The sequence below is a fragment of the Bacillus rossius genome, chromosome 15 (genome assembly GCF_032445375.1).
Source record: "Bacillus rossius redtenbacheri isolate Brsri chromosome 15, Brsri_v3, whole genome shotgun sequence".
In the NCBI taxonomy this organism is placed as follows: domain Eukaryota; kingdom Metazoa; phylum Arthropoda; class Insecta; order Phasmatodea; family Bacillidae; genus Bacillus; species Bacillus rossius.
The window spans coordinates 29624123-29641642 of record NC_086342.1 but is presented as its reverse complement, the minus strand read 5'-3'; the positions used below and the strand labels follow the sequence as shown (position 1 = coordinate 29641642).

General features: G+C 38.2%; 1 protein-coding gene across 1 annotated transcript in view; it reads right to left on the bottom strand.

The window, feature by feature from the left end:
• LOC134539668 (mucin-2-like) overlaps positions 1–17080 on the bottom strand; it is a 115793-nt gene extending 98713 nt beyond the window's left edge. The window contains exons 1-2 of the mRNA XM_063381855.1: positions 17029–17080; positions 8287–8339 (exon numbers count right to left, since the gene is read on the bottom strand). Of these exons, the coding sequence (XP_063237925.1) occupies positions 8287–8319 (33 nt within the window). The 5' untranslated portion in view covers positions 8320–8339; positions 17029–17080. The remainder of the gene's footprint in view (positions 1–8286; positions 8340–17028) is intronic.
• Between the last annotated feature and the right edge of the window lie 440 nt (positions 17081–17520).

The window sequence follows — 17520 nt, the reverse complement described above, 5'->3', positions numbered from 1 at the left end:
TCATGTATTACCACATCTTCCCTTCCGAAGGTAAGTGAAAAAATCGCAGCATGTGCGTCTTTGCGTAATGTCACCGAACTTTCCGCTGTGGAATTAATGACTAAGCCTTGAAAATCAAGATTAATAACAGCAATATACGTTCAATGAGTCAGGAAAAACAATAGTGCTTAATCTTCCAATTTTATTTCACAACCCTTTAGAAATAAATAATATATATAGTGCTGTTTAAAGGTAATTGCAATTTAACTTTTTACAATGTTACCTATTTGCTGTTTTATCTACTGTGATGGGTCATTGAATTTTTATTCCATTATTTTTGTCTTAGGAAAATGCTTACATACTATTTTATATAAGTTTTTGTATATAATTAGATCGTAACCAAAACTCTTGATTTGATTCATTATATCATGGTTATGTCACTAGATACTAGTTTTATACGTTTCTGCAGTTGTATGATGAGCACAACTTAACTACCTATTTCCTAATTACCTAATTATATATATATATATATAACTTTGAATGACATGACAATAAATGAACATTCCCAAATACTCATAGGTTTACTTTCCAGATTGGTTTGCTTTATTTTTGCATTTAACATGTTTCTAATCCTTCCCGGTATAAAAAAAAAATATTTTAATGATAAATAGTGTTTAGTTTCTAGTGTGATGCACAATAGTTTAAATTAAATATATTTTGTACATCAAAGTTTGGTTCTTTTTTTATTTTCATTGTTATTTTAGTATCCAGTGTTTTCATTAATAAATGAGATAAAAATAATTTGACTGGTGTTTTTATCATTAATTAGATATACCTTTTTTTAGTTTAGTTAGGTTAACTTAGCTTTTTTTTCAAGCTGTAACTAATTATTTTTTAGTGTAAGTAACTAATTACTTTTCGTGTGGTTAAGTGTAAGACAAGGTGGTCAGATGCTTAAATTCGCCACTTGTTAAATTAATAAAACCATTAAATAATTCATACGTAAACAAGAAATGGACACTACAGTGTTTTTGTCATTAAATCTGTAGGTGCATTTGTCGGGACACTCTTTGCTTCATAATAAATTCTGGAGTAAGGAAAAATAATAGAATATAGTGGGTGAGACCCTCTAAAGCTGGACTCGGCTTTGACCTCGTGTAGCGGCAAGCGACCGTTAATGGGTGGTTAGTTTGGGATAGGGGATGTTAAGGCCCTGTTACACTGTCAGATATTTGTCTACAATTACATTTGACGATAGAATTACAACGTTAAAATTGGATGGAAAAGGCTTCTTATTTTCTCCATAAAATAAATTTGGCCAGAAAAGCTTAAATTTGTTTTAAATCATGTCACGCTATAAAAGTTTTTTTTTTTATCTGAGCTCTCAAACTTTTCAATTTTAATCAAATGTTGAAATTCACTGATGCATCACATTGCTGGACGAATTTTTTTAGTTGTTATATTATTTTTTTTTTTAATTTATTAACTTCGAAAAGTCTCTCGCAATTTGACTCACGTTAGACTCGTTACATAATTAAATATATGTTCAGTGATGTTACATAAGTTTCTTTTTACATTTAAATATTATTTTTAACACGCTATTCGTACTAAACATTATTTTAATTATTTCACTTCAACAACCTCTTTAATCGCTCGTATGTTGTTCGCCTTCTATAAGGATTCATTGTGACGGAAACAGTCGTCATTTACCTACGTTTCCGCTAGGCACGATTTTTGAATGTCCAACGTCCGACATATTTCAGAACCCGTCCTTTTTTTTCGCAAAATATTTACTGGAAACTCAAAGTCATCCAACAAGCATGGCTGCCCTGGTGACGTTTCCTGTTACGTGATGACCACCCAAGTATCGGAAGGTATTGAAAATGAAAGTTTGAGAGTGTGACAGGGCTTGACGGAAGGTTGAAGGGGGGGGGGGGGGGTTGGCGACGACACACATTTCGCGTGTTTACTCGCGCCTCGGTCTCGCGTCTCGACGCCTGCTGGACCGTTTAGCGCCCCCTTCATTCCGCGCGCCGTACACGTCGCTTTCTCTCTCTCCCCCTCCCCCCTCCCCTTCCAACCGACATGCCCACTCCTGACCCGGTACCGGCCCATTGTGTGCAGATGGCGCGCGGTCCGCGGCGCCGAGCGGTCTCTGCGTTACGTCACACGGTCCCTCCCAGGCTTCCGGAAGTGACGCCGCTGCTTCGCCCCGGCCAGGAAGACGAGACCGCCTCTGTTTGCGCGCCTACAACTCACGCAGTTTCGGATTTTTTTTCCCCCTAACCTAACTAAAATTAAGTGTATTTTGGAGGGGTCCGGGTTAGGGAGGGACCTAGGTGCGTCTCAGGCCGAAGCCTATACGCCTAGTCATGCTGGGATTAGCCATGCAGGGAGAGGGTCGCATGCATCATGTGCTAGGAGGGGATTGGCCAGCCATGGCAGCGATTGGCGCCATGACTAACTCCCCTCACTCTTAAATCTAGACTATAACCAGAGATAGGTTGGGCCCAGATAAAACCTGCATAGACACAGGGAAAACCCTGGGCACATTCGTGCGGGATGCAAATTGGCATGCATTACGTGTAGGAATTTACAGGAGACAGAGGATGGTCTGGAAGAAGTGTTGGACAGAGTGCAATTTCGGTTCGCTGCAAGAATTTCCGAAACGATTTCCGAAGTTTTGCGTTTTGGTATTAACGCCACTTCAGCCGCTAAATCAGAAGTTTCCAATGAAAAACAAGCATGTTGTGACTGACCTAACCTAACCTAACCCTTCGATTTTTTTTTTAAATTTAAATTTTTGGGAGAAATCCGAAGTTGCACGAACGTGGTAGGGAACCGAAACTACGTGAGTTGTAGGCTACCACCTAAGATGTCCATCAAGTTCTGTCGCTGCCCGAACACGCCCGAACATTCACCTTCGGCCAACCTCGGGATTTGTTTTATTTTTGCGGCAGGAAAAAGGAATTCAAATATTAAAAGTGGTCGGTTAGGTTAGCTACATTAAAACACTTTAAAACACAATGTATGGTTAGTTAGGTTATCATAGCTACATTACAATAAACAGAGAAACATAAAATTATATATATAAATAAACCCGAGGTTGGCCGAAGGTGAATATTCGGGCGTGTTCGGTCAGGAACAGAACTTGATGTACATCTTAGGCTTCCCTGTTTGCGCACGGCAGACCTACCATTCACTGACCTGACGTCCGTGCATCTTCGTATTTATTTACACCATGTATCGGGTGTCTGTTCTGAAGATGAAGTCGTCCGTTTAGTAGTTCGACAGCGAAACAAATGGTTGCCGTATAAAGACTAATGTGCTACAAATTTGTTTAATTTTCTTGTAAAAAAAATCGCTAGGAAGAATCGTAAAGATGCCGTCGTGTAGTGAATATTGCTATAAAAAAAAAAAAAATCAAAAACACAATACCAACACATTGAACTTCATTATATGTGTTTCAAAAAATAAAAAAAGGGGTGGGTGACCATTATCTTTTTGACTTCAAGTACAACCGTTGCAAAGGTTGTACCACCAACTCCCTTAATTCTTACCTCCATGTGTTACATAAAAAAAACTCTCGTACAGGTTCCTTTATTTCTTTTTCTTTTTCTTATGAAATATTGGTTTTCGCACGTTTAGGTGATTGTAACTATAATCCAAATTTTGATTATTTTGGCTTGGTTAAATATTTAAAACTCTCATAGAAACTCGTTTATTTTGGTTTCTAAAACTCTGATATCGTGGAAATGTATGACAATACACAAAAAAAAAATATCTGAAAACGAAGTTACACGAGCGAGTGGGTGAACTGCTTCGAATACGTTCGGAGACTGATCGGGGGTGAGTGAAACGTAATCTTCTCGTACCGATCTCGAGCGTGCAAACACACCGGAGGCTGAAGGACCTGGCTGGCGATCTCTCTACTTCTGGCCTCCCGAAATAAACATGCGCGCGTCGCCTCCCTCCGGAGGAACTGTCAGCGCAGACGGACGACCGTGTTCCGTGTTCGAAGGCTCAGCGAATAAATCTCCAAGTCCATTCCAGCCGGCGAAAGCTGGCATCTCTTCAGTTTGCATGTCCTTTTAGTGCCTATGCAGCCATTTACCGTAACTCTGTCTCGGTGTTGCTCGCATCACGCAACACACCCACAGCTACTTCTTGTTCCACCCCACTGCAACTCTGTTTTAATGTCTATGTCTTTCAGACAATGGGGCTCACATGACATGCAGAACGAGCCTGAGTTTCAACCCACGAAATTCGGCTTCAGGTTAATCACGACAAAATAAGTTGAAAAAAACTTTTCGCTGTAATAAAACTATTTCATCGAAAAATTTGGGGGTTACACCTTTATTTTCCACATATTTTGTTGACGTGTACACTAACCAATTTTATTAATAAGATAATTTTATGACAACAACCAAAATTCGCGGTGGATGTAGAACTTAATTTGAAATAAACACCATTCATACCCTAACTGGTTTTTCTTAAATATTATTTTTTCTATTATATACAACAAAAAATTTTGTTCATCTCCACTTTCAAAGGCGTAGGCCTATACCAGCTTTGGAAAGCAATTTAGACCATAGTTTTTGTATATTTCCAAATTATTTTCTTGTAATGAACCTACAGATGAAGTTTGTTGGTCGAACTCAAATTCATTCTTTTTAATATAGACCGAGTATCGTTGTATGCGCGGGGCCATTATTGACACCGGTATTTAAAGCCTGTTAGTGATATCCTTCTCATAGTCTCGCGGTGGGAGATGAAACAAACATCAACATCCTTCACTGACGACTTGTCGTAGATTGTAATGAAAACATCTCATTCTAATGTAATTGGAGATATTGCCGACCCACAGCTAAAATATCGCTGTAACTGGAAGAGTATTACTAGTGTATGAGGGAACAAAATGAACGTGAACATTTTGACATTCTTTTGGCTCCACAGAAAAGTAGGATAGTTTGAGCTAAGTTACGTTTTTCAGTTTTTTTTAGCGAAATCTTTACAAGTCATGGTAAATTCTGTAGAGAAAAAAAAACATTTTTTTAGTTAAGTGCACAAACATTTTTAGTGGGGAAAGAAACTAACGTCTATGTACCCAGATTAAAAAAAAATACTATAGATAATTTTCATTAACATTTTTCCTTTGTATATAATTCTATAGCACTTCAAAATATTTGGTTTTCTCACAAAATTTGTCACAACTTAACTACCAAGTGGTATTCCAATAATGGTGAAAAAGAGCGCGCACGAGTTCACTTTAATGATTTATTTATTGAAACAGCATAGCTCACAAATTAACACTTTGTTCGTATCTGGAGACAAAAATTGGGGGTGGGGGGGGGATGAGTAATTTTAATTCAGAGAGCGCTATTGCGATGAGTTCACACTAATAACCCTTAAATAATTGTTAGGACAAAAAAATAACCAACATCGAAATATTTTTTTTTTAAAGATGGTAATGTCCTGTAGTGTCGGGATGATATCGTGTTTTTAATTTTTTTAATCAGCGCGTGAGATTGTTTGGAATAACGGTGTCACAGCTGGGTAATTCGTGATCCTCGCAAGGCCGGGACTCCACGCAGCAGTTACGCCGCTCCGTTGAGGCAGGTCGGGGCCTCTTGGAGCGCACCGCGAACAATTGGTTGGGGGGGGGGGGGGGGGGGGGAGAGAGGAGGGTTGGAAACCGCGAAGCTGTTACATTCTCTTCGGGAACAAGGTCCTCGTGTTTTAAGGCTCTGCGTGGTCCGTCGACCGCAAGCTTGCGGCATTTTCTGTTGTGCGCAGATTCTGCCGCGCACTCTGCGGTGCGTGACCGCACAGCAGAGCTATTTTCCAAAAAAAAAATTAACTGCCGACTGCAGCAGATTACTGGCATTTACGACAAACACCAGTCGGAGGCATCCACGCGATTCTGTGCGACAATTTCAGACAGCTGCCACCGGTACAGGCAAGTCCGTGTTGCAGCGTGCCGATAAACCGGGAACCACACATAACTTAGAAACACACAACTTAGAACAGTCATAACTTAGAAACCTCAAAAAAAATCAATGTAACATAGAACTGACAACTTAGAAACACGTAACTTAGAAACACATAACTTTAGAAACATAGAAGAAAAATAGAAGATGCGCGAGGTTGCATTTACCTCTCCGAGGTGCAGTATGCAGCGCGGGATACCATCCGTCGCCGACATAGCCTACTTACACTACTGAAGTGTGAGATGAGTAAACCCCAATTTAATTAGCATATAATGAATAAAGGGTATAATTCAAACACAATGGTTTTGAACCATTTAAAAGCTAGTCGAATATTCAATAGTTGGAAATAATTATGTTTTATTAAGCTTATTTATACGTGCAGTTAATAAAGTTTTTCAGGGAACGGTTTAAAAATAACTTTAACTTTAAATAACTTTATTGGAGCTACTTGGGACAATACAAAACGTTACTTCCGGGGCAAGAATCCAGACTCAGTATTACTGCAATCACTATTTTGTAGTGATACAATTTATTTTATGTAAATGTACACATTTACAAAAATCTGTAATTTTATATGAATAATTTTTTTTCAATTTACAAAAAAAATATACAGTGTATCCATTTACCGTATTATTACGCACTTAGTCATTCTTATAAATGAAATCAATACTAAACCCCAAAGACTTCACATGGAAAACTATTTGTAACAGCTAGCCACTTTTAACTTCATGCATTTTACCAAATTGCATACTATGCTTAAACATAACTATTTTTTTTTAAACAAATTAAAAGCTAGAAAATGAACACCTGTATCTGTTGAAACAAAGATGGCGTCTTTCAATTCCTGTCTCTCCCCTGTAGAGTTTTATACCCATGAGGTTTTTTGCGTTTAAGATAGAGCCCGCAGGATGTCCTGATCCAAGTAAAAAATTACAAATAAAGTCGATTCAGATTCGATAAATGAGTTTCACTTGCTTCATCCAACGTCAATTTGATTTAGACCAACCTTTGTGCCATTACAGGTCATTATTTTATATTTAAATTTAACACAGTTAAACTTATAGAGTTTTTGAGGGATCGAACATAGACAAAATGAAAAAAAAATTGTTAAATGCATGCTTTTGCAGAATTATCTATTGAATTTTTTACATTTTTGTGTAGTACGGATAAGGAAAATCAAATTGAATAAATAACGGAAAAGTTTTGGGTTTAAAGGAAATTCCGGTTGCTACTACGCGGTATTGTTTAAATTTATTTCAGAAAAAAATTCTTAAATTTTATTTATCATTTGAAAATCGAAAACATTCAGAGGATTTTAAAAGGCTAGCTAAAACTAGATTTTTTTTTTCTGAAAGAAATTCAACCATGTCACTAATAAGCCAGTAAAATTGATTTTAAACCTAAAGATTTCCTATTCAATTTCTATCTCCTTATTCATACTGCACAGAAACGTTAAAAGTGCAACTTTGCCAGCTAATCATGAAAAATTTTCAACGATGTGGAAAGTAAATATAAAATAATTACCTGGCACGAGAGAAAATAATTTTGCTGATTCCAACCCGAATATTTTTTTTAAAATCTCTGAAGACTGTAAACATTACCGTGGTTTTTAGTGTAAACGTCAACAGCACTTATCTAATTTTTTCTAAATATTAAAATTCATACCATCAATCTAAATAAAAATGTAAACGTTCGTTCAAAATATTAAGCGAAGAAAACTGTTTATGTCCCTCACAAGCCAGGAACACCAAATTATATTTCTTATGATTGTTTCAGACGTTAAAAACTTTTGGAAACTCATTTTGTCTCGCTGATAACTGAAAAATATTTTTACCAGTTCCTGTTAGTTACGAATTTTTTTTCCAGGAACTCCGCGATATCGTTGTTTCTTTAAGAATATCAATTAGTAGGTACATTATGTGTAAAAATTAAGGCAGTTTTTTGTTCATTACTTACTATAACATGTACTTATACAGAGAAAAATGTATGGTCGAATCAAACAAACGTTTGTTTGTTTATTTATGGTGAAACAAATATGTATTATCTGTTACAGAATATTTTATAGTCCTAATAATTATTTTTGTGTAACAAAATTAATTTAATTATACCTAACAAAATATACATTAGAGTTAATAAAATCATTTTGTTGTGTCCACAAAATATTTGTTCGAATCAACCAAATATATTTATTTTGCCATGTTGCAACACATGTAAAGTTTGAGACAGTGTAATATGTATCTGCCTCGCAGTACATTCACGCCAGCACCGGGCAAACGGAACAGCAGCTCGCGGGTTGATGCGTTCGTGCAGCACTCACCTGGGCGAGGAGGGCTAGAAGCGGCAGCCACATCTGCTTCCGGTCCTGGTGCCCTGCAACACGGAGCAGCACACACGCGGGGTGAAGCACTCTGCGCGCCGCCAGTAGACACACCACGACTCCAGCTCGGAGACACGCACACTCGTGATTTAACCCTTTGTTTCATAGTGGTATTTCTATGATACCACTTTATAAATATGTTACTATTTGCAATGTTCCAGTGTTATTGCCGAAATACCTCGCGTGAGTAAGCCTTGTGCTGCTATCTGGTGATCCTAACAAGAACAAGCAACATTGGCTGCTTTAATTTTTCCTTAAAAAGTTACACAATAGATTCTAATTTATTTTTAATATATTTCTGTGTGCCTCAAAGGGAGAGACGAGGCAGAAACCGAAAGAACCCTTATCGTTAAAAAAAAAATGGTTGTCTGTAAAGTCGGTTTACGGACGATAGTTTAACGTGACAACGTCATAACAAAACATTGATGAAATGATTGCATACTTTTATGAATAAAATTAAATCATTTTTATTTTAATAATAAATGAATAAATACTTGAAATTATACTGGTAATCAGATTTTTAAAATGCAAGAATAATTAACCTTTATTGCCGAAATTGTTGTTGTAATAAGCAATGAAAACCACATTAACTTTTCACTTCACTTTATAAACAGTCGACGAAACAGTTCACGTGTAGATGACTTTTAATTAATTTTAAAAACTGGCGTTTAGCTATAAAGTTTAAATATAATTATGAACAAGTTTTCATATAAATAAACTGTAATCAAATATCTATCATCAATTATATGAATCACCTTAATTTTTTAGTCAATTGTAACATAACCTATTATTATTGCACTCGCCAACACCTTAACGGAACACAGCGTAACGGAACAATGAGCGTAACGGGACACTTTTTCGTGCGTGAAGCCGGCGTTCATCGATTTATTAGACGTTGCCACGTCAAAAAATAATTATTATTACAAGGTAGTAGTAGTATCTGAAGATTACTTTTGGGTACGATATTAATCGGAGGAGGGTGTCTGTTGAGAATGGAAGGATTTCGCACATTATCTGGACATTATTGCGCTGGAGTTTTCGGTCATCCACGCAGCGTTGGCTGTGTGGTTAGTTCCTCGACTCGGTCACAAACGAGACGGGTTGATTGAAATAGCAATCTCGAGAAAAAAAACCGTGAAGCTCGTGACGGCTGATTTACTGGCAGTTAGCTTCCCGACGACACAACCAACCATTACTGTTTCATAGACGTGTATTTTCACGGCACAGATAGAGCACTTCCCGGAAACATTAAAGTAATTCTTCTACACTGTATTTTTTTTGCAAATGAAACAGAAAAATGCATGTAAACTTACAGATATTTGTGAAATTTATATTTACATGCAAACAAAATAGTGTTCACAGTAATACTGGGTTCGGATTCTTACCCTGTCATTTATGCTTTGTGTTGTTCCAGTACCTACAATAGTTATGTTATTTTTAAACCGTTCCCTAAATATTTTTCTCAGGATTAACTGCGCACAATAATAAAAATAATAAAAACAAATATATTAAAATTGTTGAATATTAAAATGTATTTTCCATAGTTTAAAAATAATAAGCTTGAATGAATATTCAGTTCAAATATAAAATTATGCGCCAATTTTCTTAAGAAATACTCAGTATTATCTATAAAAAAACATATTTCATGTATGCGAAAAATACATGTACAAAGTTACAATAAATATATTCATTGTAGTATTACAAACCATTTCTTGGCAACTGGTTACCAAAGAAATCTTTTGTAAAGTACAAATTTTTGTTGATGTGATAACGTCTAATAAATCGATGAACGCCGGCTGCACGCACGAAAAAGTGTCCCGTTACACACTTTGTCCCGTTACTCTGTGTCCCGTTACGCTCATTGTACGCTTGCGCCGCATATATCTCTCTTCCACTCGATTGGAACAACCATTGATTTGACTTTTTCGAGGCACATTAAACTTGAAACACTCCCATTCGTTTCCTACTTTTCCTATCATCATCCTATCCTTAACAGAATAACACAGATTGTAAGAAGTTAAATAGCAAACATGTATAAAAGTTATAGTTAAAATAATCTCTTCGCTAAAGTAATAAACATATTTGAATTAATGAGTGCAAATAAAAGTAAATTTATCAATTAAATTGTAGATTTCATTTCACTCCTTCTTTGTATCCATACAAAATAGTGACAATTCAATAAAAATGATTCAATTTTATTCATAAAAGTATGCAATCATTTCATCAATATTTTGTTATGACGTTGTCACGTTAAACTATCGTCCGTAAACCGACTATACATACAACTAATTATTTTTCTTTTATAACTATCTCGGTATGCGACACTTCGTAGGAAGTAACGTAGTGAATGGAACGGAAGTCGCATGGAACGGGAATGTGTTAGAATCGCGGTGCTACCATCTGTGGCGGATGGCGTGAACCAAAGTTCAAAAAGCCAAAGGGAAACTTTATATTATTAACTGTATAATGAAATTTTTAAAGTGAGACTGTATTTTAAATCAGGTCCAAGGCCGGGGTTTAGTATTTTTAACCGACGTAAAAAAAGTAAGGAGGTTCTAAATTCGTCTGTATGTGTTTTTTATGTATGTTTGTGCATAACTTCTTTGTTAATGAACCGATTTTAATGATTCTGTTTGTGTTGGGTCCAATATAGCTCCAAGTGTGGTCGTATTTTAATTTCATTTTTATTGAACCTTGTACTTAGAAGATGCAACAGGGAACTCCTCAAAATAAAATATGAAATGTGTAGTGATTGAGGTATTGTTAGGTTTATGACAATCCCAAAACAAGATAAGTACCTAACTATGTTCAAGGACGGGCTTGTAGTACTGGACTTGGACTACGAAGGTTAACGACAAACAGCACAAATGTGTAGATTGCGTTATTATGGATAATTTGTTAATACTATAGGTACCGTACTACAGAACAAAGCAAAAAACACATAAGTACCCTTTAACAAAAAATAATAGCTTAGACACGGTGAATTTATTTAGTGTGTGTGAATTATGCAATTTTTAATATATGTAAAAAGTAGAAAGAATCATTTTTTTTAGTATATAATGTCAATTACAGGACGACATTGGACTTCGCAATAGTATTATTTTTGACGATGCTCTTTCGTCGTGTGGCCTACTCAACAATTTGTTTGGTTCTAAATCAGACAATACCATTTCTTCATAGGTTTTCACACGACTGAGAAATACATACATTTGGCCTTTAGCGGAAATTTTTGTTTCCTAGGTCTATAACAGCTTTATCAAGTGTAGTGCCCTGTAACTTGTGCCCCGTGACTGCCCAGCTTAGGGTCAAAGGTAACATTCGGCTCTCGACGTCTCCGTATCCTTTAGTAGCCTGAAATGTTGCAACAACAAGAGTTATCGCAGCCAAGATATCTCCATCTTTCATTGTTCTTCCAATCGCATAATCATCAAATTTCATTAATACACATTCAGGTAATTCGCTTTCTTCTATTTGTCCTCTTCGAAGAGCAGGACACTTTAATTTCTTGACAATCCCTATTGCTCCATTTAAGTCGGTCTGAGACCGATATATTTTGTCTTAACATAACCCGGAATTCTCCAGCCAACTTCAGCGTTGATAATAAACCTCCGAAGTTATTGACATATTTTGTAACAACAATGTTTGGTGGCGTCTTTCCATAAGTGGCTATGTCACGAGACTCATCTACAGCGTTTATGGTGTCAACTCTGCGTGTTTTCGCATTTGCTGCTGGCATGGTATTATTGTAAGCATCCATTGGTTTCAAAGTGGGTTGGATTCGAACTGAAACTCCGTCAGAAAACTCTCATTTCAAGGATATTCGGCGACGTTCACATATAAATGGCATCTGATTTGTAGTTGAATCACCAACTCGCAAATTAATTAACAGATGGATTGGCGCATATTTATTGTCAGATCAATAAATGATAACTGATGCCACAAATTAATTTCTGTTACACAACAATATGGTTGTAGAAAACACCAGTGACCTTTTAAAGAAGGCAGTTGCATAATGTCACCAAAGAGTAAGCTGTTAACTGTGCCAAATAATTTCACATTGTTTTGAAATTCCTGTAGACGTAGGTGGATAATTCTCAAATTCTCGTAGGAGACCACTGAAATTTGGCCAAAGACTAGCCAACTTATATGGCGTCACTTGCGTCTCTCTTGTTAAAGCTTCTGTCCAGTAAAACGTTTAAATGTCAAGGTGTTGTCATTGTCGATAGAAAGTAAAAATACGGAATGAAAAGTCTTGCCAAATATATGTCGGGCAGCAACACCAATTAAGGATGTAACTTCAACAAATTTTGGTTTGAGTAATACATGTGGCTAATCATGTGATACAATAGCAACTCCCATCTTATTCCAATAATCTTGAGGCAGAACTTAACTTTTTTAATAGTATTTGAGCATCGATAAGACGTCACTAACCTAATGACCTTAATTAATTATGGACGCAAAATAACATGCTGTTGCAGATTAAGTAATGTTTTGCATACGACACATGGTACATCTGCAAAAAAATGTTAATGGCGATTCAAATTTGTTCAACTCCTAATATATCTCTTGAACGGTGTGCTGCTTGTTTTTAAATTATTTAATCTACTGTCCCTTTCTTCTGAAGTTTCATTAAGCACCCTCCGTGAGGAATAATTAGATAATGCGCTTAAGTGTCGTGATCGCTGTTCATCAGACTCATTGGCTAGCCGCTCGCGAATCAAATTTAAACAATGAGCACGTTCTTCCTCTGATTCATTGGAAAATCGCTCGCGAGTAGAGCAAAATTTAAATGATCACGTATCACGGTAAAGCGATGGTCTCGATCTTCCCGACTTTCGTTTCTCGGTTTATTTAACAACACATTTAACTCTCACAACCCGACAATCCTGTGCACTTTCATTCTTATATCCTTTTTAATATTTATGTTTCGGTTCTTTTTCTAAGTGTTTCCGTCTTTCATCTTCAGTTTCAAATAGCAATCGTTTCCTCATCGGACGAGTGTGTTTGCTCGGCGAGTGCCGAGAGACAGACATGTACATTAGGTTCACACCTCAGAAATAAACATCGATTCTCCCCCAGGCATGTATTCCCGTTAGGACGTGGTCCTGGTCAGGAGAAAGATGGGTCTTTTGCATGCCAGACACTACCGAGAGACAGACACCTGGAGAACCCCCCTTCCTCCCCCTACCACTGGCCGGGGAGGAGGGGGGGAGCTCGTCTGCGGGGTCGAAGACGGCGAAAGTGATCCGCGCCCTGGCGGCTGGCACCAACGAGGCGGTAACGCGCGTCCGTCCCTGCTCGCTTTCTTCGGCGCGCGGGGGGAACTGCCTGACGGGACCAGCCCACGCTTCTTCCGCGCGTCCTCGCGCAGATGTGGCCTCAAGGGGGTGCAGCTGTGCTAGTGAGGCGGGATGATGGGACTATTGTTACGTAGTTACCTAAAGAGACCCCCAGAGATCACAAGGTCGCACGAATGGGACGTTATCGACCCATCCTTTGACGAAAGTCTGCAGAGGCGATTCTGTGAGGATCCTTGTGACTGATCGGATGGTCAAAATAAATGAGAGCGGGGGTGTATCGGCACTCGCCAGAAATGTGTTAACATCTAACCTCGGTGACGAGCAAATTCATCTGTTCTAATCTTGCAAATAGATTTATCATACAAAATTCGGGCACGAAATATAACGTGGAATTATTAAAAATAGTGCCGAGCGTGATAAACATACGAAATTCGTGTTTTCATTTACATTTCATTTCATTTACATATACATTTCCACACCCGCAGCTAGAATTCGCTGCCGGAGAAACTAAGTCGACTATCGAATCATTCCATTTGCAGACAGAAATTTTAAACTTATGTAATGAAACGTCTCGGATAAAAGCAAAAAAAAAAAAAAAAAAAATACTAAACCTGGATTTGGGCCAGGTTTTCGAAAAATAATTTAACAAATGAATAAAACAGTAAATTCTATAAATTTCCTCTTTTGCTTTGTGAGTTTTGGTTTGCGCCATCCACCATAGAGAGCAGCACCGTGGTTATTTGACATATTTCCGTTCCTTTGCTTCGGTCTGCTTCACAAAAATACTCCAACCAAATGCCATGTACCGAGAGGTAAGATGTAACAAATAAAAAATCACTGACATACATTGAGATGCATTTTCCAAGGATCATCTGGGCCAAAACCATCCTTTAAGGAGGTATTCACAAACAGCATCACTTAACACGGTGAGACAGGCATGCGTCGGAATGTAAAGCAGACCACTTAATTGACAAACATTATGGCAAAAAATACTGCGAATGAGTTATTTATAACTATTTTCAGAAACATAAAATACATGCAAACAATATTTAACTATCACCGACGCACTTTAAATGTTAATATTAAATTCTTACAATCGGTTCATTCTTAAGATGTTCTCTCTCTGTAACATGGTAAAAAGATTATTCATAATGAAAAACAAAACATTTTCAATGAAAATAATGCGTTATTATAAAATCATTATAAATATTTACCTCCACGATTTAATTTAATTTAATTTAAAGTATTTAGGCAAAAACCCTACTTTTACTACTTGAATAATTGGAATATCTGTTATCAAATGTAAAATTTTTAATTCTGTATAGCATTCGTTAAGAACCAAATAATAAGTGAAACAAAATCGTTTGAATGAAATTGAATGACACTATTCTGCTAAAACTAATATGTTATACGTGAATATAAATTACAAGAAGAATGATTGGGTTATGCTGATTTTACTGAAGATCAAATACATATGAACGTAGACAATTTAACTCGCATGACTTATTTTCGCTAAGGTAAAATGATTTAAACGAAGTGGCAAAACAAATTTGATCTATATTTTTTAAACGTGAATTTGGCCGTTACATAAACTATTGCTTCGATACGCAAACTAACTTATAATTTTAATTCATACATTGTTTTGCGGTACGAAAGTATAGCGGAAAAAAAAACACAATAACAATGTTGTTTTAAACAGCACTTTGAACCAGATTGTCGGAGCATGAGTGAATCAGTGACTGGTAACATGTACTCCGGGCATGTCCTGAATACAGTAGTTTCTCATCCAGACTAAACAGGTTTGGCAAGTACATACTTCGGAACGACATATCTTCTATCGTTTCTTGTTGTGATTGCCAGCAGAAGCAAAAAATCAACTGGTAAGTAAGGATAAATAAACTTATTTGTTTTGCATGAGTGAATGGTAGTACAGACTTATTGTGCGGTGGGATGCATTTAAGGATGCAATTAAAAGACCCATTCCTGATGAACGTCTAAACATAAACATAAAAACTGGGATCGATCCGAGCTGGAAATAATCGATTTTTCGTGTAACCTGACGAACACAATCTTCTCAATCAAGTAAATGATTTCAAGTTTGACGTACTCAACTAAACTAGTTTAGCCCTGCCGTGTGATTGTGCACTTAAGAGCCATGCCTACCCGGGCACACACACGGTGCGCAGAGCTTCAGGAAAAACAACACGATTTCCAAACTACTCCAGATATCCGAGTGGGATCTGCTTAACGAAAAGCATTTAATAGTTCGCTGAGGGCCGAAAAGTCCTTTTGAACTCGGATTAAGTTTTTAAAATGTATTTTTAGAAGAGTTAAAATAGCTAAAAACGGTGTTTTCAGAGTAATTTTCAGGCGTAAAACAAGCGGTACAGATTCTTGAAAGCACTTAAGGGACTTGCATTACACCTTTATCTTCATTTCTCTGTCACATAATGTTACGATCACCGCTCAAATTTCACAGTTGTCCTGTGACGACGAGAAGACTGCGCGCCAGTCCAGAGGAGACACCGCGCTAGAAGCACCAGCGAGCGTCGCGCTTATCATCCCGCCTCACTAACGTAGATACGCTCCTGATTAGGCGGGCCCCTTAAACTTCTATGATTGAATCTTGTGGATGTTTTCCAGCGCAGCGGAAAGAATCGCGGAGTTCTCCGTGGCAGATGTCCGCCCGGTAGCGGTCGTCAGAGGTAGCTTCCTGCGTCGGGAAGATGCTGAGATCACTATCTGGCGCGTGAGAGGTACTCCCTCGCTACTGTGCGTTCGTCCACCACGCTATAGCCTGTGCCACGTGAACTGTCTCATACGCGAGCGAGTCTTTCAGTAATCGCCAGACATGTGTAACACCTAAAGCTTGGGAAACGAGCAAATTCACGTGCTCTCACGTTGCAAACACACCCACAATACGAAACTCGGACACGAGTTTTGACGCAGAATTCTTTGAATAATGACCAAGAGTGGTAAATATAAGCAAATTATGTTTTTAAACAACATTTATTGACGCGAATCACACGTATGTAGTTTCCGAAAATGCCGCTAGAATTCGTTGTTGGATAGGGTGGTTGTATGTTGTATGCTGTACATTTTTATGTTCTATATGCCGTGCAATAGAGTAAGTTTTCCATAGATCACAGTTTTAACTTTCACGTTTATCAGCCCCGTTTCACGGTCACGTTTTGCAAGCGCGAATGGGCCCCCACAGTGAAAGGGTTTCTTAATTCCAGGGGGGCCCCCCTCCCTGGATATACTACCGATGTTTATGAGTATCCCTGGATAATTTTGTGACCGGCGTTCTTTTGTAAATATTTAAGGTGAAAAAAAAATTTTAACAGTGCAACCTCGCTTTGAACCGAACAACGACACTCACCTCTCAGAGCAAGGGAGGGCTTGTTCCAGCCAGGACTCCTCGGAAGAACACTGCAGAGTGCACAATACGTGAATGATGTTTAAAAATACAAAGAGAAAGTATTTATACAGCCGCGTGGCGGTCTGGGGGTGTGGGGTGGGGGGGAAGCGGAGGCTAGGCCGCTTCTTCACCGGGACGATGGGGCGTGGAAGGGGGGGGGGGGGGGGCTTGGTTCTCCCAGCTGAGGGAGAGGGGGGGGGGGCGCACACGCGCATAGGTTAGGTTCCAGCGAAGATAAAAGTCTCCAGGGCAAGTTGCGCGGTGGTTGCCTTGAGGAGGGGGAGAGTGAGGGGGGGGGGGGACCGCGGGAGGAGGAGTCGACTCCTTCAAGATGTTGCCGCCAAAACGGCCGTCGACCAACCAGCGAGCTGCTCTCCGGCTACATGAAGCCAGCGACGCACTACCCCTCCCCCCTCCCCTACTTCAGAGTTCTCTCCGTGGCGGCCTTCTACG